Source organism: Rhinatrema bivittatum, chromosome 1 (assembly GCF_901001135.1).
Source record: "Rhinatrema bivittatum chromosome 1, aRhiBiv1.1, whole genome shotgun sequence".
Lineage (NCBI taxonomy): Eukaryota > Metazoa > Chordata > Amphibia > Gymnophiona > Rhinatrematidae > Rhinatrema > Rhinatrema bivittatum.
In genome coordinates this window covers 141455149-141477574 of record NC_042615.1, presented here as the reverse complement: position 1 = coordinate 141477574, position 22426 = coordinate 141455149, and the positions used below count along the sequence as shown (strand labels likewise).

At 43.4% G+C, this 22426-nt stretch overlaps 1 protein-coding gene across 5 annotated transcripts in view; it reads left to right on the top strand.

The window, feature by feature from the left end:
- FIP1L1 (factor interacting with PAPOLA and CPSF1) overlaps nucleotides 1–22426 on the top strand; it is a 323029-nt gene that overhangs the window by 134049 nt on the left and 166554 nt on the right. For all 5 annotated transcript variants that reach the window (XM_029587658.1, XM_029587675.1, XM_029587666.1 and 2 more), the window contains one exon: nucleotides 19006–19102. In XM_029587658.1, coding sequence (XP_029443518.1) covers nucleotides 19006–19102 — 97 coding nt within the window. The remainder of the gene's footprint in view (nucleotides 1–19005; nucleotides 19103–22426) is intronic.

The window sequence follows — 22426 nt, the reverse complement described above, 5'->3', positions numbered from 1 at the left end:
AAGGCAGCCAGAATGTGGGACTGGGTGTTCTCATAGGATAACACTGAAATACTTACATGACAAGAAGATAGCATCCTAGCAGAAAACACTGACAACTGCGAGTGGTCTCTGGATCAGAATATAGTAGACAGGATTATCTTTTTGCAACAGTCCTGAACAGGCAGATACTCTTATGCTCTATTAGAAAATCATAAGGTAGAATAGTAGCACATGCTTTCTTCCTTCACTGGGAAACAGTTCTCCTGTATGCATATTTTCCTCTGGTAGCCAAAACCTGAATAAAACTCAAAAGAACAGAGGACCCATGATCCTCCTGGCACCGTATTGGCAAAGACAGATGTAGTTCCCCTCTCCTATTGAAAACATTCATTGCAGAGCCCATCAGGCTAGGACTTTCATAAAGCCTAATAACTTAGGATAGAATAAGAAATCTCAATTCTAATATCCTATCACTATTCCTCACACCCTAGATGCTGAGGGCTAGTAATCAGTAATCTTAAGCTGTCTGAGAATCTTCTGGATCTTAAGGAGGAGTCTACTAGAAGGTCATATAGTTTCAGATGGAGGTTTGACATCTAGCGTAAAGACAGATCCCTAATTGTTTCTCTTGCTCTAAACAAAATCATTTTTGTTACCTTCTTCTTCATTGCCTAGTTTGATTACCAAATCTATTAAGTACACCTTAGTATAATTGGATCATATCAGATTTATGAGCGACTTGCTTCACATGAAACTTCATGCAATGTCATCAGGTATCCATTGTATTTTTGACTTGTGTTATGAAAGCCCTCTTCAAGCCTCTCGACTCATGTAAGCTCAAGTACTTGATCTAGAAGATTGCTTGTTTTGTGGCAGTAACTTTGGGCTGTAGACTAAGAGCTCCAGGTCTTAGTATCTTCTTCAACTTACACTAAATTTCATCAGAACAGAATGGAGCTCCACACACGTCTTAATTTCCTACCAAAGGTGGTATCAGATTTCAACCTTAGTCATCTTTCCAGTATTCTTCCTGGACCCACAAGCTATAAGGGAGAAGAAGCACATCATACATTGGATTTCAGAAGAGCTTATTTATTTATTTTCTGATCTTTAAACCATTCCTCCTAATAGAGGCTACAGTTGCCTAGACCGAACAAAAGCTCATTGAAAGTCCTCAACTTTTTATTCAGATTAAACCCAAAAGGCTTAGCCTCTCAGTGACAAAGAATGCCATCTGTAATTGAGTAGCAAGTTATATCTCTTTGTTATGACCCAGGTTTGATCTTAGGCATATCTAGGCCCATGCTGTCAGGTCCATGACTACATTGGTTACCAGTTTTGAGGTCTGTTGCCTTCTAAGTACAAATTAGAGTTCTGATCACATGTAAACCATTCACTATTGCAAACCTCAAAAATACCACTAACAGGCCAAAGCAATATGGATGGGCTATAAAAGTGCATCCAAACTGGGCACATGTTTTTTAACATGTGCACAATCAACTCTCCTGGGTGCCCAATGCAATAAGAAAATGAGCTGCAGGGCTCAAAAAGACGAGCTAGGGATAAATTGTGCATCCCTAGCACATTCATGGCATGGGGTGCCCAGGAGACATGGCTATGTGCAGGTTAGGAAAAACGGACACTCAATTTATGAGCGTCTGGTTTTTTCCCTGCGGCAGCTATTTTACCAGCACAGTATGCATGCATAATATACACGGCCCAGAGCATGTGTATTGTGGGTGTATTTTGTGCATCCCGAAATTTTTATTTTTTTGTCAAGACTGCTTTTTTGCATGGTGCTACTTTCTGTGGTTCTTCCTAAGTATTGCGTCAATACTAAGTAGGATGAACCACAGAAAGCAGTTTTTTTTGTTTTTAAGTTGAGCTCTTGATGTGCGAGGCAGCTGTAAAATTTTACAGGTTTGAAAAGTGTGCCTTTGGCACATGGGGATTTTTTTATTGCAGGGTAATAGCTGATAGCCTCAACTACATGGCATTTACATTTGATGAGCGCTAATAGCTACGCCTTTGTTTAGACACGCGCTTTGGACTCACTGATCCCCTTATTGCATTGGGTTATGGACGCGCATCCAGCTGCTCGTTAAACTGTGTGCTAGGCTGGGCACACTTTATTGCATCGGCCTGAAAATGGGAGCAACCTCTGACTTTGGGAGAGGGCAGGGATTAGTGAAGGGGGCCTACAGATACACAGAGGTGGAGGGAAAGGAGGTAAGTGAGGGGGATTTACATACAAGATGGTGACAGGGGAAGAGAGAAACAGACAAAGGTGAAGAAGCTGGGGAATAGCGACAGACAGGACCTATGAGGATGCTGAGACAGAGGTGCCAGGGAAAGCTGAGGGAGAGGGAGGCAAAGGTAGAAAAGGAAGCTTGGGAGACAGACAGATAGTGTTTGAGGATTTGTTTACAGCTTCATTATGCCCAAACTTTCAAAAATTATTTTTGTAACTGGGTAGAGCACTAAATAGATACAAAACTTTAGAAGAAAAATATATAAAAGTACTTTACTTATTCAAGATATAGAGCAGTGGCAAAGATGGGATGTTTCTAAGAGATGTCCTATCCTGGAATATGGTGTGCTCTGTTAGTGGCACTGCAGGTTTCAGGGAGAGTGGAGAGATGTGTTTTTTAGGGAGAGGGATGGGAGAACTTTATGCAATAGCACCAGCAGTTCATTCTAGTACAGCTTGAGAAGTTGTTTGATGGTTTTGATGGCATTCTTGAAGGTTACTATTGTCTTGCCAAAGCCTACCATCAGGATTCTAGGATTGAACTTTTCATTCTACATGACCTGTTTGCAGAGTGGAACCCAACTTTCTCACTGCTAGCAGGCACATTTCTGTTTGGTTTTAGGGTAGTCTTTATGTTCTGGTGTCCCATGTCTCATAATTTCAGGGGGGAAAAAGTGTTGTTGTCTTGCAAAAATTATGATTTTTGTATATTCCATTTGCTGATTGCTCATTTCATGCCTTCCCCTTTTTTTTATTTGAAGACAATTCTTAGCTAGATAGTCCTCGTATAGATAAATTATTGTTCCTGCTTGCTATCATAGAATGTGTCATGGCTTAAATGTAACTGTTCTCAGAAAGCAGCAGAACCATTTTTTCAGCACACACCTCCCACTCAATGCAAGAGGATTCCTCCACACTGAATTCAGCCTTGAGCAGACGTGATATCAAGAATATAGAGGCACTGAAGCAGAAGCACTCCAGTGCACGAAACCAAGAGCAGGGAGACTGAGTCTACTGCATTTTCAAGAGGTGAGCTCAGTTTCTCTGCTGATGACTAAGCTGCAACATTCTCCAGAGGTTCATGCCACTACAAATTGGTGCATCCCCTTTGGTTACCCAAGAGGATGTCCCCATCCTAATATGTCTTCAGTTTGGACATTAGCAATTTTTGAGCAAGAGTTGGACAGGAGAATCCTCTAAACTCTCTCTCAGTACCTCAAACATGCTGAAGCATTGGTGTCAGTTGTGGCACTGATAGAGCCAGGGCTATTTATTTTCTGAATCTCATGACATTTCAGAGCAAATTATATTCAGGTACTGTAGTAAATCCCTGTCCCCAGAGAATTTGGAATCTAAGTTCAGACCTGAGGCAATAGTGGATGAAGTGACTTGCCCAAGGTCACAAGAAACAGCAGTGGCATTTGAATCCTGGCTTCTCTGGTCACCAACCTGCTGCTCTGGCCTCTAGACCAGACCTTCCTAAACCTGTGCTGTGAACACCACAGCCAATTGGGTTTGCAGTATGTCCACAATGAATATGCATGAAACATAGAAACATGATTTCACAAAAAGAATGTATGGCTCATCTAGTCTGTCCATTCACCCAATTAATCTAACTTTGTAAATGCCATCCGTTCCTTAGACATCCCCTGTATTTATCCCATACTTTCTTGAATTCAGATACTGTGTTTGTCTCTATCACCTCTATTGGGAGGCCTTTCCATGCATCCATCACCCTTCCATAAAGAAATATTTCCTAAGATTACTCCTGAGTCTACCCCCTTTTCACCCTCAACCCATGACCTCTTATTGTGGAGTCTCCATGGAAAGAGGCTTGCCTCCTGTGCATGGAAACCTTTGAGATATTTAAATTTCTGTATCACATCTCCCTTAGCTTGCATTTTCTCCAGGGTATACATGTTTACATCTAACCCTATAAGCTTTAGAATGAAGACCACTGACATAAACTTGCATATACTGAATTACCATGATATGCAAACTTACATCATGCATATTCATTGTGGATATCCTGAAAACCTAACTGGGGTCTCCGGGACAGATTTGGAAAACCCTGCTCTAGGTTGCTATTCCATTTCATTATGCATATCCTCTGATATATTGGCTGCAAAAATCTAACAAAGAAGGAACCAAGGAACTATGATTCTTATTGCTCCATCTTGGCAAAGAAAAATTTTATTTTCCATTTCTTCAGGAATTATTCATCAGGAGACCAGTCCAGTTGGGGAATTTCCTATCTCTCATCACACACAGAATGAAGAGAACATGAGAATTGCCATACTGGGCCAAACCAAAGGTCCATCAAGCTCAGCATCCTGTATCTGATAGTGGCCAATCAAGGTCACAACAATCCAGAAAATTCCAAAGATCTAAACCTCCTTGCTCATAACCAGAGATAGGCAGTAGCTTTCCTAAATCTACATGGCTAATAATGTAATACTGGTTTATGGACTTTTTCTTCAGGAACCTGTCCAAACCCTTTATAAACACTGCTTTCTAGCTGCTTCCACCACATCCTCTGACAACAAATTCCACAGTTTGATTGTGCGCTAAGTGGAAAAAAATACTTTCTCTGATTTGTTTTAAATGTGCCACCGACTAGCTTCATGGAGTGTTCCCAAGGCCTAGTATTTTTTTAAAGGATAAATAACTGTTCCCTGTTTACTTATTCTGCTCCACTCATGATTTTGTAGACTTAACTATCATCTCTGCTCAGCTGGTTCTCCTCCAATCTGAAGAGCCCTAATCAGTTTAGCTTTTCCTCATCGGGGAGCTGTTCTCTCTTCTTTTTCATTTTGGACACCCGTCTCTGTACCTTTTCCAGTTCCACTATATCTTTTTTGATATGGGGAGTCCAGAATTGCACATTATGCTCAAGGTGCAGTTAAACTATGGAGTGATACAGAGGAATTAGAAAATCCTCTGTTTTTATTTTACATTCCTTTCCTAATAATGCTTAACATTCCATTTGCTTTATTGGCTGCTGCTATATGCTGAGCTAAGGATTTTAAAGTGTTGTCCACAATGATTCCAAGATCCTTTTTTTGGATTGTAAAGCCTATTGGGGAACCCAGCATTATGTACCTGTAGTTTGGATTATTCTTCCCCATATTGTATTACTTTGCATTTCAGACATCCAGTCCCTTGCTCGCACAACTTGAATGCAGAACAGTTTATTCCCTTGATTTCTCCATTTAGGTGTTTCAGATCCTTCTAGGAAGGAATCACCAGGAAGTCTTGTCATTTTTTTCTGTATAACCAAAATTTGCCATTTCTTTTCTGAACATACTGCAAAACCCCTATCCATGCTCATATCACTTCCTGCTTGGACTGCAACCTCCTCTTCATGGGTCTGCTACTGAATCTGCTTTCTCCACTACAGCTATCCAAAACTCGGCTGTGTGACTTATCTTCCATTACCATGTTATCCCTTTTCTCAAAGCTTTGCATTGGCTCCCTTTCTTTTTCCATATTCACTTAACTCCTGGGGGAATTCTGCACACAAAAATGTAAAATTCTGCTTACTTTATTGGTTAAAATAGTATAACATACATCGCAGTCATTGAATATATTAATTTAAAATGTACTATAGAAAAGTTATTCAAAGTTACAGAGTTTTAAATATTTTGAGCAAAATTCCCCTGGAAGTACACTGTAAGAGTGCCCCTTCCATCTCTTTCCCTACTCCCCTGGCCAGACCTCTTTCACTCTGCCTCTCAGGCCCCAACTCCTCTGCACTCCACACACTCTCCCCTCCCCCTCCAGGCTTACCTCCTTCCACTCTATTTCCACTCCCACAGTTTGACCCCTTTTTCATGCAGCCCCTAACACAGGCTCCCTCTGTCCCACACACACTCTCTCTCTCGCACACATACATATAAACACCCTCACATAGGCTTTCTCTGTCCCACTCTCATACGCACACATACACCCTCATGCAAGCTTCCTCTCTCTTGCACACACACACCCATTAGTGCACAGGCTCCATCTTTCTCACACAAACACACAGGATCCCAAGCTCTCACTCAAACACTGTCTCATAACCTCACATACACACTTAATCACACAGGCTTCCTCTTTCTCTCTCTCACAAACAGTATGTCCCTGTATGTTGCACCATCCATCTGTCCATCAATTTTAACAAGATGCCCAGTCCATGCTGAGGAAAAGCATCCCCATAACATGATGCTGCCACCCTAATACTTTACTGTTGGGAGAGTGTTTGCTGAGGAGTGAGCAATGTTAGGTTTGCACCACACATAGCATTTTGAATTTTGGCCAAAAATCTCCATTTTTGTCTCATCTGATCACAAAACCTTATCCCACATTCTCCCAGGACAAGCAGGATGGTAGTCCTCACATGTGGGTGACATCACTGGATGGAGCCCTATCACGGAAAACTTTCCTGTCAAAGTTTCTAAAACTTTTGACCGGCACACTGAGCATGCCCAGCATGCCATAATCCCTGAAGCCATATAGGGTCTCCCTTCAGTCTCTTTTTTTTCCGTGCTGCAATTTGCCTCGTGGTTAGGAGCTCTGTGAGATTTTTCTCACAAATTTTTCCTTATGGAATACTTGAAGTTTACTTCTCAAAAAACTTCCCTCACACGGGTCTCACATCGCGACATCTGTTTTTGTTGCTCGGTGAATGAATTCTACCGTTGTCGGTCGATTCCTGCCTCCCCATTTTTTGATGTCCACAGGCCATCTATCATTTTCAGGCCTCCCCTTTTTCTATCATGGCGACAGGTTTTAGAAAATGCCGGAGTGTTCCTGTACCATGTTGATTACAGACCCACATGATGTCTGTGTGCTGTGCCTCTGCTCATTACACGACGCTTCTCACTGCCCAAGTTGTGCCCAGATGACCCTGAAGGGTAGGTGGGCTCGCCTCGACAAGATGGAGTCTTTTTTTTTTTATATCTTTATTCAGCTTTTCAAATAGAACCATGAACAAACAATCAACATAGTTCCCAAACAATTTTTACATCCCTTTGCCAACCCTCCCCGGTCTATCCTCCACCACCCCCCCCCCCTTCCACTACATCTGTCTGTCTCCGTGATCACAAAAGAGAAATTGAAAATGAGAATTGAAAAACTCCTTGTGGCCTTATCCAAAAACCCCCAAAAGTTTGTTGTGTAAATGTCCATTAAATGTCCTACTCACTTTCTGAAAAACATGCAGAGGTGTCCTCGCAGGCCGTCAAGAAATTTGCTGGGGTCCAAGGGTCTCGGAGTAGTCCAATACTGGGCGTAAGATAGGCTGTAAAAGATTTCCAGGACCGGGAAACAAGTACAGCTCTCTTTGGCATAGCTGGTGTGAGAATAGCGTGCTCCATAGAGCACAAATGGACCATTTTCCGAAATCAGTGGTCAGGACTGGGATACTCTGGGCTTAACCAATATGTCAGAATAATTTGTTTCCCCACTATTCTGGCTTTGGATATAAATGAGCGGGTAGAAGCAGAGGTTGGCCCTGGTATGGAACTGTCAACCCCAAAAAGCCAAAGATTGAGATCTAGTGGGAGTGAGAGTTTCAATATCGTAGAGCAAAGGAGGCTCACTTTCTTCCAAAACCGGGAAACCTGCTCACAGTCCCAAAAACAATGAAAATAAGTACCCGTCCTGTTTTTACATTTGGGGCAGCTCGTTAATTTCATGCTCGGGTCTTGCGTTAATTTCATGTGGTGAGCTCATTGTGGTGTAATAAAGTATTGCCAAAGAAATTTGTAATTTGTTTCTTGCATGAAAACATTTTCAGTCAACATAGGTAATTCCTGAAAACAGTTTACAAATTCTGTATATGTTAGAGCAGTGGTTCTCAACCTTTTTTCTGTCGGGACACACCTGACAGATGGCTCTCACATGCGTGACACACTGACCCATGATCGTCACAGGGCTAGATGTAAAAGTACAGTTTGCATCCACGGGAACCCCCCTGACCCACAATAATGGATGTAAAGCGGAATTATGACATTCCCCATACAACTCACCCTACAAAAAAGATATTCTGGTTCTGGTGTCATCTCAGTAACAGCAACTCAAACTCCTTCTACTTCTAGGCTCAATAGCCCTACTTATGAAAAGACAGCAGTTTACCACCAATGCATGTCCTCTTGAGAAAACACAACAAATAAGACTGATACAAACGCTTACATGCTAGTAAAATATCTCGGTAACAGACACAGAACCAACCTAACATACTCCCAGGATCTGTAGTAATGCACATAAACTAATCCGCACACAGTTACACCTGTATTATGGAATACACTCAAACAGGAGCAACCCTATCTATGAAAAGGCAACACTACAAATATTAAATCAGGTCCTAAAAACCCAATACACCTCTTATTAGGAAAACAGAACTAGCAAGCAGCTATAGATCCCCACACAGAAATAATTGTAAAACTATACTAATAAGCAGAATAAATGTTTCACAACAACTATGAACAGAATAACATCCAACAATTAAAAACTCATAAAAACTATTAAAAATTCTCCAAACACCAATAAAATATTTCAAAAAAAGCAGACGCATCACATAATATTAAATAATTTAAATGGCAGTCAATCAAGTAAAATAAACTTTAAAAGCCACCTTTACTTACCCCCTCCAGCAGCTCTCCTACTCCTCTTCCATGCAGGCTGTAGCACACACCAGAAGCAGCAGTAGTGGCTAAGCTCTATACTCATGGTCCTCTTCCTTAGGGCCCATGTCTCTCACACACACACCATATCAGTCATGCCCCCATGACCAGTTTCTGTCTCTCACACACCAATCATCTCCCAAACAGTCTTTGACAAACACACCAGTCACCTTCCTGAACAGTTTCTCTCATGCCATACACACACACAGGCTTCCCACTCCCGTGTTCCACTTACATATATGGGCTTTTCACTCTCATAATCACTTTCTCTTTCTCACACACACTCACCAGTCTCTCACTCCCATGCTTGTTCTCTCCACATGCATAGGCTTCTCATTCCCATAATCACTTTCTTTCTCTCACACACATACACAAACACACACACCAGTCACCTGATCTCTCTCATGCATACACACACACAGGCTTCCCACTCCCATGTTCTCTTTCAGATATACAGGCTTCTCACTCCCATGCTGTGTCTTACACACACCCAGGTTTCTCACTCCCATGCTCACTCTTCATATGCACAGGCTTCTCATTCCCATAATACTTTCTTTCTCTTTCTCTCACACACACACACATACACACACACACTAGTCACCTGATCTCTCTCATGCATACACACACAGGCTTCCCACTCCCATGTTCTCTTTCAGATATTCAGGCTTCTCCCTCCCATGCTGTATCTCACACACTCCCAGCTTTCTCACTCCCATGCTCACTCTTCACATGCACAGGCTTCTCATTCCCATAATCACTTTCTCTCTCTCACATACACACAAACACACACCAGTCACCTGATCTCTCTCATGCATATACACACACACACAGGCTTCCCACTCTCATGTTCTCTTTCTGATATACAGGTTTCTCACTCCCATGCTGTGACTCGCACACACCCAGGTTTCTCACTCCCATGCTCACTCTTCACGTGCACAGGCTTCTCATTCCCATAATCTCTCTCTCTCTCTCTCTCTCTCTCACACACACACACACCAGTCACCTGATCTCTCTCTCACACACACACACACACCAGTGACCTGATCTCTCTCATACACACACACCAGTCACCTGATCTCTCTCATACACACACACACACACACACACCAGTCACCTGATCTCTCTCATGCATACACACACACACACCAGTCACCTGATCTCTCTCATGCATACACACACACACACCAGTCACCTGATCTCTCTCATGCATACACACACACACACACAGGCTTCCCACTTCCATGCTCACTCTCTCTCACATTCACATACACACCAGTCACACAGTCACCTTACCAACCAGTCTCTCTCTCATACATGCACACACACACAGGCTTCCCACTCCCATGCTTTGTCACATACCCAGATTTCTCACTTTCATGCTTTTTTTCTCTTTCTCCCCCTTTCTCACACACACACATCAGTCACATCCCTGACTGTCTCACACTCTCACATACACATCAATCATCTCCTTGAGCAGTCACTTTCATTGTCTCTCACATATACACATACATCATCTCTCTGACCAGTTTCTCTCAATCACACACATGCTTTCGATCAAATACATTCTCTCACTTACACACACATTCTCTCACACACTGGCTGGCTGGCTGGCTGCTTCTCTCTTTTTCTCTCACTCACTTCCTCTCTCTCCCCACCCTCCCCCACCCCCCGAGCACAAATGCTAGCTGCAGCAGCCTCCTCCTCCAGCCCCCGCAGGCCAAGAAGGAAGAATTCCATCGACCGCGGGAGGCTCATGCTGCTGTCTCCTTTCTCGATTACCGGCTGCTTCAATTGCTCGGGGGCCGATGCTGCAGTGGCCGCTGCTACTTTATCACGCGGCACGGCTCTTTCTTCTTCCCGCGCACCGTGTATCACTTCCTGTTCCGGGTCTGGGGGGGGGGGGTGTGGTGATGCAGGCGGCCAGCCACGGGTGCCACAGCTTCTTTTAGCACTGCTGTCGTTCCCACTGGGCTTGAACGTGCTGATAGCCCGGCGGCAATGGCAGCAGGGAAGAAAGAGCAGCGGGAGAGACCGGGAGCACGCAACACACCAGCCGGTGCTTGGCGACACACTGGTGTGTCGCGACACACCGGTTGAGAACCGCTGTGTTAGAGAAAACAAAGCCCACACTTGCCATCTAGTAAATAAGGGTTTAAGAAACTGTGTATCAGCCATTTTCATAAATACTTGATGATAATTTGAAACCTTGGATTTGGGTCGTGCCTCCACCTGTATAATGGCTCTTAGCCTCTGTATTTCTAAAGTTTCCACTAATAGCGGTTTCCTAGAGTTGATAAAGTGAACCACTTGTATATATGTGAACATATCTGCAGCTGGTAAAGAATACCGTTGTTGAAGAATAGGGAAAGGAAGAATACTTCTAGTCGTCTTATCATATAGGTCAGAGATGTAAGTAAGGCCTAAATGATGCCAACGCTGGAAAACCCTACTCTCTTTTCCTGGGGAAAACAAATCATTATTGGTAATGTTGATAAGCGTGGTTAGAGTGCTAGGTACTTTCCCCAATTTACAAAACAGTTTCCAGGCTTGGCGGCACGTACTCAGTAGTTCTTGTGTTTTTAGATGTTGGGGGATCATATGAAATGGGAGTTGAATTAAAGGGTTTAGAGATTTTACCCCATACCAGTCTAGGAGCAAGGGATAGGGAGTGAAGGAGGACGTGGCAAATAGCCAATCTTTAATATATCGAACTCCGCATGCTAAGTTGTATAACTCCAGGTTTGGACATCCCAATCCACCCTTTTCTTTAGGGGTCATTAGAACCTGTATGGGAATTCGGGCTCTCTTTCCCTGCCACAGAAAGGACCTCAAAGCTATTTGGATCTTGTGATGGTCCGTCTTGGAAAGCCAGAGAGGGGCTAATTGTAAAAGGTATAGCCACTTAGGTAGCAACACCATTTTAAAAAGCTGTATACGACCGTTGAGGGAGAGTGGTAAAGATGACCACTTCTGTAACGTGGTCTCCATCAAGGGCCGTACGTTCTCAGAATAAAACCTGTCTACATGGCAAGGGATGCGGAGACCCAGATATTTTAAATTTCCCGTTACCCATTTAAGGGGAAAGGTCCCTTGCTAGGTTTGTTGTAAATTTCCGGTGACATCCAGAGCCTCCGATTTGTCACAGTTGATCCGAAGGCCTGCAAAGGCACCGAACTGCCTCTGTAATTCTAGAACCGCTAAAAGCGAGGATTGAGGCTTAGTAAGGAAGACCAGCAGATCGTCCGCAAAGGCTGCAATTTTGAAGATATGGTGCGGTCCTCCAAAGCCCCTCATCAGTCTACATTTGTCAATTTTACGCAAAAGGGGGTCTAAGGATAGGGTATATAACAGTGGGGATAACGGGCAACCCTGGCGGACCCCCCTCTCAATTGTTATTTCTCCAGACTTACACCCATTAACTAAAATATGGTCTACCTGCTAACACTTTGAAACAGTTACAAATGTTACAAAATGCCACAGCGAGGATTCTAACAAAGTCCAACAAAAGGGACCACATAACACCCATTTTAAAGAACCTTCACTGGCTCCCAATCAAATATAGAATCCTTTACAAAACCCTATCAATCATCCACAAAGTCATCCACAACAATACCCCAATTGATCTCACGATCCCATTACAGCCTCACACTACCTCCCGACCGACGAGACTAGCTCAGAGAGGCACTCTACAGGCCCATCCTCTCAAAGCAATACTAAGTAGAAGAGCTCTTTCCACCGCTGGCCCTAAACATTGGAACTCACTCCCACCAGACCTCAGGCTTGAACAATCGATACCCACCTTTAAAAAAAGACTTAAGACCTGGTTGTTCAACCAAGCATTCTCCTAACCCAATTACCCTAGTATAGATCCCAAGGATAGACCCTGCCCTTGACATTTCCACAAGTTTCTTCCAGCACTAATAAACCATTCGTAGTATCCCACTCTCACAGTGAACATCATGACAGTCGACTTTAGGCCCCTCCAAGTCAGTCCCAGCGATTATACACAAAGTTCCTCAAAGTATCTTGTATATAAATTGTGTTCTCCTTGTTCATTGTAAGATATTATCCAAGTTTCAATTCACCCTGTTCATTGTAAGACATTATACTTTATACTGTCATTGTAACTGTTGTAGTGTAAACCGAAGTGATTAGTAGCTCTGTTACCAGAACCTCGGTATATAAACTGTTAAATAAATAAAATAAAGTCGGGTTATTGTAAAGTAAAGAGATAAAGCATAGAAAATCTCCACGTATCCCATATCGCTGCAAACCTGAATAAAGATACCTCCACTCCATCCGATCAAAAGCCTTTTCCGAATCAAAGCCTACGATCAGGGCCGGAATGTCTTGATGGCAAATATTCATGGCCGTTAACAATTTAATAATATTCGTGTTGGGTTTGCGGCCTCTAACAAATCCTGTTTGGTGTACTGAGGTCATATAAGGGAGAAAAACTTTCAGTCTTTCTGCTAAAGTTTTTGCTAATATTTTAAAATCACAATTTAGCAACGATATGGGCCGGTAGGAAGAAGGATACTGGGAATCCTTACCGGGTTTCGGAAGTACTATGATATGTGCCTCATTAAACGAAGGGGGATAACTGTGATTTTTAAGGCCATCTTGAAAATAAGTGGTCAGTGTAGTGCCAATAAAGGGTGAGAGGATTTTATAATAATCATAAGTTAGGCCATCCGGTCCCGGGGATTTGCCCGATTGTGCGGCTGAGATGACTTGCGCAATTTCATATGCTTGAAGGAGTCTATTTAAAAACTCTAGCTGTGAGGCGGAAAGAGTGGGGAGCCTGAGAGATTGGAAAAATGCCTCCTCTTCCCCCTCACCTCCTTGTGTGTCAGATGTGTATAACTTGCTATAAAATTGTCTGAATACTTCACTGACCTCAGTGTCAGAGGTTGTGATCCCCCCCGTAGAAGTTTTCAGATTTGCTACAAAGGACTTAGGCCTCTGTGCTTTAGTCAGTCGGGCAAGCAAACGACCCGGTTTATTTCCAAATCTGAAAAAAGTTTGCTGACCCTTCCAAAGATAGGCCTTTGCCCGTATTTCCAATAAGGTATTCAACCTACCCAGGACACTATAAAATTCGGCTCGATTTTTGGCATAGTGTCGCTGGATCAGTCCTCTTTTGTGGCTTTTAATTGTAATTCCAAATTTAATATTGTCTGGTTTATCTGTTTGTTCCAAAAATGGACATATGAGATGATTTCTCCCCTCAGTACCGCCTTAGCGGCCTCTCAGTAAAGAATGTGGGGTATCAATATGCTGTTGGTTATATAATTCATAGTCTTTCCATTTGTTCTTTAAAAACCTGTAAAAGTGAGTGTCCTCTTTAAGAAACGAAGGAAACCTCCATATTGGAGCAGTGTGTGTTGAAGGCGATGAATGCAATTGTATGGAAATCGGAGTATGATCTGATATAGTTAAAATTTCTATGTTTGCAGTAAGGACCGAAAAAAACATGTTTGGATATTAATATGTAATCTATACACGATAAAGTGTTGTGCGATCTCGAGATGTGAGTATAATCTCTTTCGTTCGGGTGCAGGGTACGCCATACATCAAGTAAATCCAGGTTTTGGCAAAGGTAAGCTATTCCCCTTTTCTGCTTTCCAGAAGGTTTCACCAGAGAGGGACATTTATCCAGAGAGAGAGGTCGTGGACGCAATTAAAATCTCCTAACATATATATTGTGCCCTGAGCATGTATGTGGAGCAGATTACATAAATTCACAAAGAAATCATGAGCATAATCATTTGGACCATATGCGGTACATAATGTAACCAATTTTGAATTCCAGAGGCCAACCAGAATAAAGTATCTGCCTTCAGGATCAGATAGGGAGTTAAGTACCTTAAAATTAGTATGCTTGTTGATTAAAATAGCCATGCCCCCTTTCCTATGTTTTGCCTCAGAAAAGAGGCAGGAGCCCACCCAGTCCCTTTGGAGTTTTGCAGATTCCAGTGCTGTTAAATGTGTTTCCTGGATGCATGCAATGTCAGCTTGCAAGCGTTTGAGATGTGCTAACACTTTTTTCCTCTTCACGGGAGTTCTCAGACCATTAACATTCCATGACACAAGTTTAGGCATTAGATAACAATATAGCTTGAGAATTCGTGAAAAGCGTGTGAGAGATCTGAGAGAGGGAAGGCCCTCAGCCTAGCCATCCCCCCATCCCAATTGCAAATGTGTGTAAAGGAATAGCGCCAACTTGTAGGCCACAAAGACAGAATCGTACACGGAGCAGTACGGACCACCGAGGAAAAACCCTCCTCCCACAGAATCTTTAGTTCCCCCAACTTTCTCCCCCCTCCCCCCCATATCCCCTTTCCCATCCCTGCCCTTTCCCATAACCGTGGAGTCCCTTTTTAAAATCACGTTGACTCCATCGACATCCACCCAGTCATCACCGGCAGGAACATCGAAGAAACTTGTCGTCAAACCTCGTTGGGAGCACCAGGGCAGCGGCAACCATCCGTCACCGACCCCATCTAAGGCATCTGCATCATTTCCTCTGTTCTGGAGAAACACCGGACCGAGCACCAAGGGAAGCACCAACGAGAGTCTACTCCTGGTGCTGGCACCGACTCCACATAGGCCTCGATGACTATCGAGCCGATTGCGAAGAGGACATGGGTAGAGGATCCTCCACCCCCTCTCCACCCAAGAAACCAAGGTGATCCCCACTGATATCTGTGCCGGGAACTGAGCCCCCGAAACTTCCTGTGGAGGTGCCAGTAGCACCTAGCCTGCCTCCCCCTGTAGCTGCAATATCTACACCAGCTTTCAGGAAGGAACTGGATGGTTTCATCCGCCAGGCAGTGCTCGATGCTCTCCGAGACTTACAGTCATTGATGCCGGCCCCCATACAGACACCTACATCGGAGCCATCGATGTTTACACCGCTGCTAAGCCGACTGGATACACTTATCGGTGCCCTTCCAACACAACCTAGGCCACCAATGCCAAAGCAACCCACAAAGTCTTTGAAAGCCCCGATACCCATTCCAGGGTCCTCAGAATACGAAGGCACGGACTCCAGTCCTCTCTCAACACTGATTCCACTGATGCCAGAGCCGATGCCGGGTCCATTGGGGCTCTCGGGACCGAGATGCCCACGTTTCCCCTCGATGCCTTCGGTGCCGCCGAAATCCACATCGGTGCCACCGCATCTTCCATCAAGGCCATCGAAAGATCCATCGGTGACAACATGTCCTACACTATTAACCATCTTCCCTCCTTCAGAATCTCGGCTAGAGACCCTTTCTGACACATGGGAAGATGTTGACACCGACACATCCACGGAGGACATCTTATCAGAACCATCTCCTCCGGAAGAAAGGAGAAAATCTCCGCCAGAAGACCTCTCCTTTGCAAATTTGTAAAGGAAATGTCAGAGACAATCCCCTTTGACCTGATTACAGAGGAGGACACATGCCATAAAACATTGGAAGTTCTCCATTTTGTTGGTGCTCCAAAAGAAGTTATGGCTATCCCTGTCCACAAAGTGCTCGTGGATCTCCAACATCATCTCTGGGAGCATCCTTGGACTGTCCAACCAGTGAATAAGAGGACAGATGCAACTTATCTGGTCCAACATATTCCTGGATTCCAAAAGCCACAACTACCCCATCAGTCATTGGTAGTTGAATCCGCACAGAAAAAAGCCAGACGTCGGCGCCCTCACTCTTCAACACCTCCTGGCAAAGACCAGAAATTATTGGATATTTTGGGTCACAAGATGTTTCAGGCTCTATGCTAGTGACATGCATAGCTTCATACCAACTTTACATGACACAGTATCAAAGGAATCTGTGTTGAGAGAGATCTGGAGTCCGTGTCTTTGTCTTCTGAGGACCCCGGAATGGGTATCGGGACTTTCAGAGACTTTGTGGGTTGCTTTGGCATCGGTTGCCTAGGTTGTGTTGGAAGGGCACCAATGAGTGTATAAGTCTCCTTATTGCTCTGGTTGAGTTTTGAGCGACAGCCTTGTCTAGACAGTGTCTGGGTGGTATGGTGCAGGGAATGGTGAATAAAATGGAGGATGTCATAATGCCTCTGTATCGCTGTATGGTGAGACCGCACCTTGAATACTGTATACAGTTCTGGTCGCCGCATCTCAAGAAAGATGTAGTTGCAATGGAGAAGGTACAGAGAAGGGCGACCAAAATGATAAAGGGGATGAAACAGCTCCCCTATGAGGAAAGACTAAAGAGGTTAGGACTTTTCAGCTTGGAGAAGAGAGGACTGAGGGGAGATATAATAGAGGTCTTTAAAATCATGAGAGGTCTAGAATGGGTAAATGTGAATCGGTTATTTACTCTTTCGGGTAATAGAAGGACTAGGGGGCATGCCATGAAGTTAGCATGTAGCACATTTGAAATTAATTGGAGAAAATTCTTTTTCACTCAACTCTCAATTAAACTCTGGAATTTGTTGCCAGGGGATATGGTTAGTGCAGTTAGTGTAGCTAGATTTTAAAAAGGTTTGGATAAGTTCTTGGAGGAGAAGTCCATTACCTGCTATTAATCAAGATGACTAAGAAAATAGTCACTGCTATTACTAGCTTCAGTAGCGTGGGATATACTTAGTTTTGGGTACTTGCCAGGTACTTGTAGCCCGGATTGGCCACTGTTGGAAACAGGATGCTGGACTTGATGGACCCTTGGTCTGACCCAGTATGGCAATTTCTTATGTTCTTATGTTCCATTTCCTCACAATTGATACAGCAGTGCTTACTGGGATATCCAAGCACTTGGATATTATTTTGTAGCCTTTTCCTATCTTGTGTATATCTATAACTTTGTTTAATTTTTTAGAATGCTCTTTGGTCTTCATTTTCACAGCTTTCCTTCATATTTACAGTCAAATCAATGGTACTGGAATTAGGGGGTCTTTTATAAAAAATGCTGAGGAAAAATGAATTGTTTCTTTGAAATTTTACTTTAAGAGCATACTAGTTTGCAATAAACATACTGTCTGGAACAATTTGTAAATGTCATTTGTAATCCATAAAAATCTGCTGACTTGTTATGGGGTTGAATACTTTTGCAAGTCACTGTATATATAAAGCTGTAAAGGGCCTTGTTCAACAGAAGTATGTTCTCTCCAATATTTTCCCATTTTTCATTTGAAGACAAACCTTAAGTAGGAATTCCCTCTTATGAGACTGATTTCATCCTTCTTGTCAGCTGGAGAAAAACTAACTTTCTTCCCTGCAAAGTATATTCTCCATAGACAGCAGGATAATTGTCCACACATTTCCTCCCACTTCCCCATTTTGGAGCTGGTTCTTTATGCTATTTTATTGAACTGAGGAGAGCCTGCATGGTGGTGGCAAGACAGGAAGTCCTACAAATGGCCAGAAAAGCTTTCTAGGCTTATGCAAGAATCACTGCGCATCTGCGCTTTTGGATGACATCTTTCACATGTGTGACTGATTATCCTGATGTCTGTGGAGAACACCTGTTACAGGTAAGCAACTTTATATACAGTTTGGATGAAAAGGTTGTGGAATCATGTATCATTTAAAATAATTTAGGTATCTAACATGAAGAGCTACAGAGATGTCTAAAGACTAAAAATCAATAATTGTTCCTAGGGACTTCAACAGACCAAACATGGACAAATGGTTTTAATCTGTTAAAATTATTTTTTCCTGTGTAGTGCTTCTGGTTTTCTGTACCCTATTTCTTTTGTTCCTCGTGCTTCACTGTTAGGTCTTCATTGTTACCCCTCAGCGACTTCTTCAGCAGAGGAAGGGGGAAAACTTTTGTTTCTATCACCATTATGTGTGGTTCAAGATGGTGCTTTTTCCCTTTCAGCCTCTCCCACTGAAAATGCCAAAACTATAGCTACATCCTAGTTCCAAGAGGGCAGAACACAGTTAAAGGCTGCATCCTTTTACTATTTGAAACTGGCCAACAAACATCATTAATAGATGAGTGTTCCCACCCCAGGGGATTGTACACACTGTCTTTGCCATATCCCAGAGCAAGCCCAAATAACATGTGTGCTGTTTAGTGTTTTCTGTCCTTAAAATTCCCCAGAAATCACTTGCCTGAGTCTTCTGTTTTTTTCCATGTTATAAACTAGGAAGCTTTCTGGTACAATAGATGTGATTGGACAGACCACCACAATCACCAGAGTAGAAGGAAGACGGCGTGGTGCCAATGAAAACAGCAACATTCAGGTACTTTGTTAGAGAATTTCATGGTGTATGAATTCTTAACAAGAAATTTGATAGGTGCTTTTTTAAAATCTGTTTCTGATTGAATCTTTGAAAAACCTGTATATTCATAATTAAGGCACATCAAAAATACATGCCATAATATGTTGAAAGTTGTATTTGATCATCATCTTTGCTTCTACTAAATCTACTTCTCATGATTTAGATGACTTAATCCAAACAAAAGCAAATTTTTTGCTAATGGAAAGAAACTATTTAGGAAACTGGAAAATGGCTTGAAGTAATTCTTTAATCTCAACATTTTGGGGGGAAGGAAGAGGGGTTTATCAAAAGATTAATTTGAGTGCTAATACCTTCAAAATGGTTTGTCTTACAAACCAGTATGCATCTGAAAATTATAGCCACAGAAACTAAATGTTCTGTCGATATCTCTTCTTCAGTCACATCAGGACTTCTGACTAAAAACAAGATAATTCATCTGACCTATATTTTTAAACAGGATACAGTAATGCCTGTTTAATGCCTCTGTTTGTAATCATAACTCAAACAGATTTTCAAGCATGTCAGAAAACTGGCTGGTGATTTAATCTGTGGAAAATCATAGCCCAGGTTTGTCTCCTTCCCATTCTTTCTAGGTTCCTTTCCTCCCTATCCCTGTAGTTTCTCTCTAGCCTTGTTTCTTTCCTTTTTCCCATCTCCCTTTCTGGCCCCCTCAAGTTCCTATCTCTTCCACAACCCCAGGTTCCTCTAATTTCCACACCTCACTCCCTCTTACCTTTTTCATGCTTCTCTCACCCAGTGACTGCAGCAGTAAGAGCACTGGCAACATCTTACCAGCGCCCTAGTGAGTAAATGCTCCCCATTCCAACAACTGCTCCCCATTCCAACAACTGCTCCATCCTCTGCTCCATCCTCTCGTTCATGCACATCTTCTTTAAACAGAAGCATATGGGCTTGGAACACACACTTTCTATGTTTCCATACTGCTGCCTTTCTGCAAAAGCAGAGTAGGAAGTTGGAAGAGTGAAGCCATGGGAGAAGTTGGAAGAGAAGAGAATTTGCAAGGCTAGATGGGGGAAGAGAGGAGAACAGCAAGAGCAAGGCTACTGCTGGGGGATTGGGGGAATAAGGCAGGAGAAGTAAGAGGGTTCTTGGTGGATCCCCTTGTTCTCATGCCTGATGTTATTGGCATGTTGGCAGCAACTGTAAAAGTTAAGGGACAGACATTTTTTCTAAATGTTTAGAAAAAATGCAGTTCTTGGGAAGTGATGTGAGGGTAATGTGACTGTGTTGTTCGCGGATGTGAGGGTGATCTGGCTGCAACTTCTGTCACTCCATTGATCGCTAGGGTTGATTCGGCTGATCTGGCTGGCTAGGTGGGTGTCCCCTTCCTCCCTCACCACTCCATGCTCGTCCCTCCCGAAGCTGTGCGCTCGATGGAAGAGGATGATCCTCCCATGTAGGAAGTACTGCTCATCAGTCAAGGGTATATGCACTCCCTTGCTAGAACCTCCAAACAAGCTCAAGTGGTCATGATTTTGTCCATGAAGGATCAATTAGTTCCTTATTAGTAGGGAGGGCTGTGTGTATAATAGATGTAGACATATCACTAAGCCAAAATCAAGTGTATATTTTAAGTTTAATGCCAAACAATATATTATTGATAACCATTCGTGAGCACTGGTTGATGCAGAATATTCCATGCATTGTGCATCTATCCCTTGACAGTCAGTCATGAATAAGTTCCTAGTGTTCAATATTGTAGTATAGAGCATTTATAAAAAGCACCTATAAATGCTTTGTAAAATTCTTTTTTTTTTTTCTAAATTAGTTTTGTAACTATGCTGCACATTTCAGTCCTTGGCTACATGATGTGCTGGTGTGGTCAGAGTGATATAACTGCTTGAAATCCCATCAATCAGGTTTTGTAATGAATAATGTGGTATGGTCTGAGAAAGAGGTTAGAAAACTCAGCTATTAATTCAAAAATTAAATTTGGGCTTAGTTTGGTATTAAACGTACCTTTCCTAGCATTTAGCCAGATGGACTCAGTACCAATGGGTTATATGTCCCCCTGCTAGCAGATGGAGACTGAGTCAGGTTTCAAAGCTGTCGTCACCCTAGATATACCCCTGCAGTGACCTCAGCCATTCAGTATCTCGCCGTCTCCTAGCAGATGTGGATTGTGCCTTCCCTATCGGGAACACAGTACTCTTGAGAAGAGGAAATTTTACCTTTAAATTGGAGACAGAGTCCCACTGTCCTGCGGTGATACCTAATGGTCCCTCCCCCCAGCTGAGAATTTCTGAGGCGATTTCCGAGATCCCTCAGAGGTGTGCCTTGATCCGATAGCCGGTTCCCAGCTTGGACTTTGCTGCTGAAGTAGCTGAAAAGCAGCGGGTGCAGAAGCTGAGCACGGCAGTGACGGCCTATGCCTTCTCCCCCTGTAACCGGAGACCATCTCTGTAGTTAGCCAGTAAGCACTGAGCCCAGGTAAGTAAAGAAGAACTCCTCTGATTCAGAGAAGTGGAAGGGCTTTGGTAAGTCTTTCCTCCGGTCTCCTTGCTCGGCGTGCTGTACCGACGATGTTCCCAATCCCGTTAGCGCAAGGGAAGGGGGTTTCTGAGTGGGGTGAGCAGCCCCCAATGGGCTAGGCCCCAATTCAGACTCGGTAAGCACTCCATGTGGCAGGCTGAGCAGCGCCATCTTGCACTCAGTTTGGTGTAGCACCATTTTCCCCCATTGACAATTGGTACGCGTGGTTTGGTCCAGCCCTGTTGTGCGCCTAGCATGCGCATAATTGCACGCATAGCCACACATGGACGGGGCAATTTTATAACATATAAATTTGACGACCGGCTGATCCGGTCGAAGTCGTTGGAAGAGAGCCGCCAGGTGACCAGCAGGGCCAGGTCCCTTCTTCAGGAACTCGGTTGGGTTGGGTTGAGAACATGGACAAGAGCAGTCTCAAGCCTTCCCTGTCCTTCAAGTACCTGGGAGTCTGGTTTAACACCAAGCAGGACAAGGTCTTCCTCCCTCCCTCAAGTATAAGGAAACTGATGTGCCAAGTGTGTCGGTTGACAAACACAATGCGCCCCAGGGTGTGGAGCTATCTCCAGGTCCTCCGCCTGATGGTGTCAACCCTGGAGGTAGTACTGTGGGCGAAGGGACACAAGTGGCCACTCCAATGCTCCCTGCTGTTGGCCGTAGAGGCAAAAACTCACAGTAAAAACATTTTAAAATATATCAGAAGCAGAAAGCCTGTGAGTGAGTCAGTTGGACCGTTAGATGATCGAGGGGTTAAAGGGGCAATTAGGAAGATAAGGC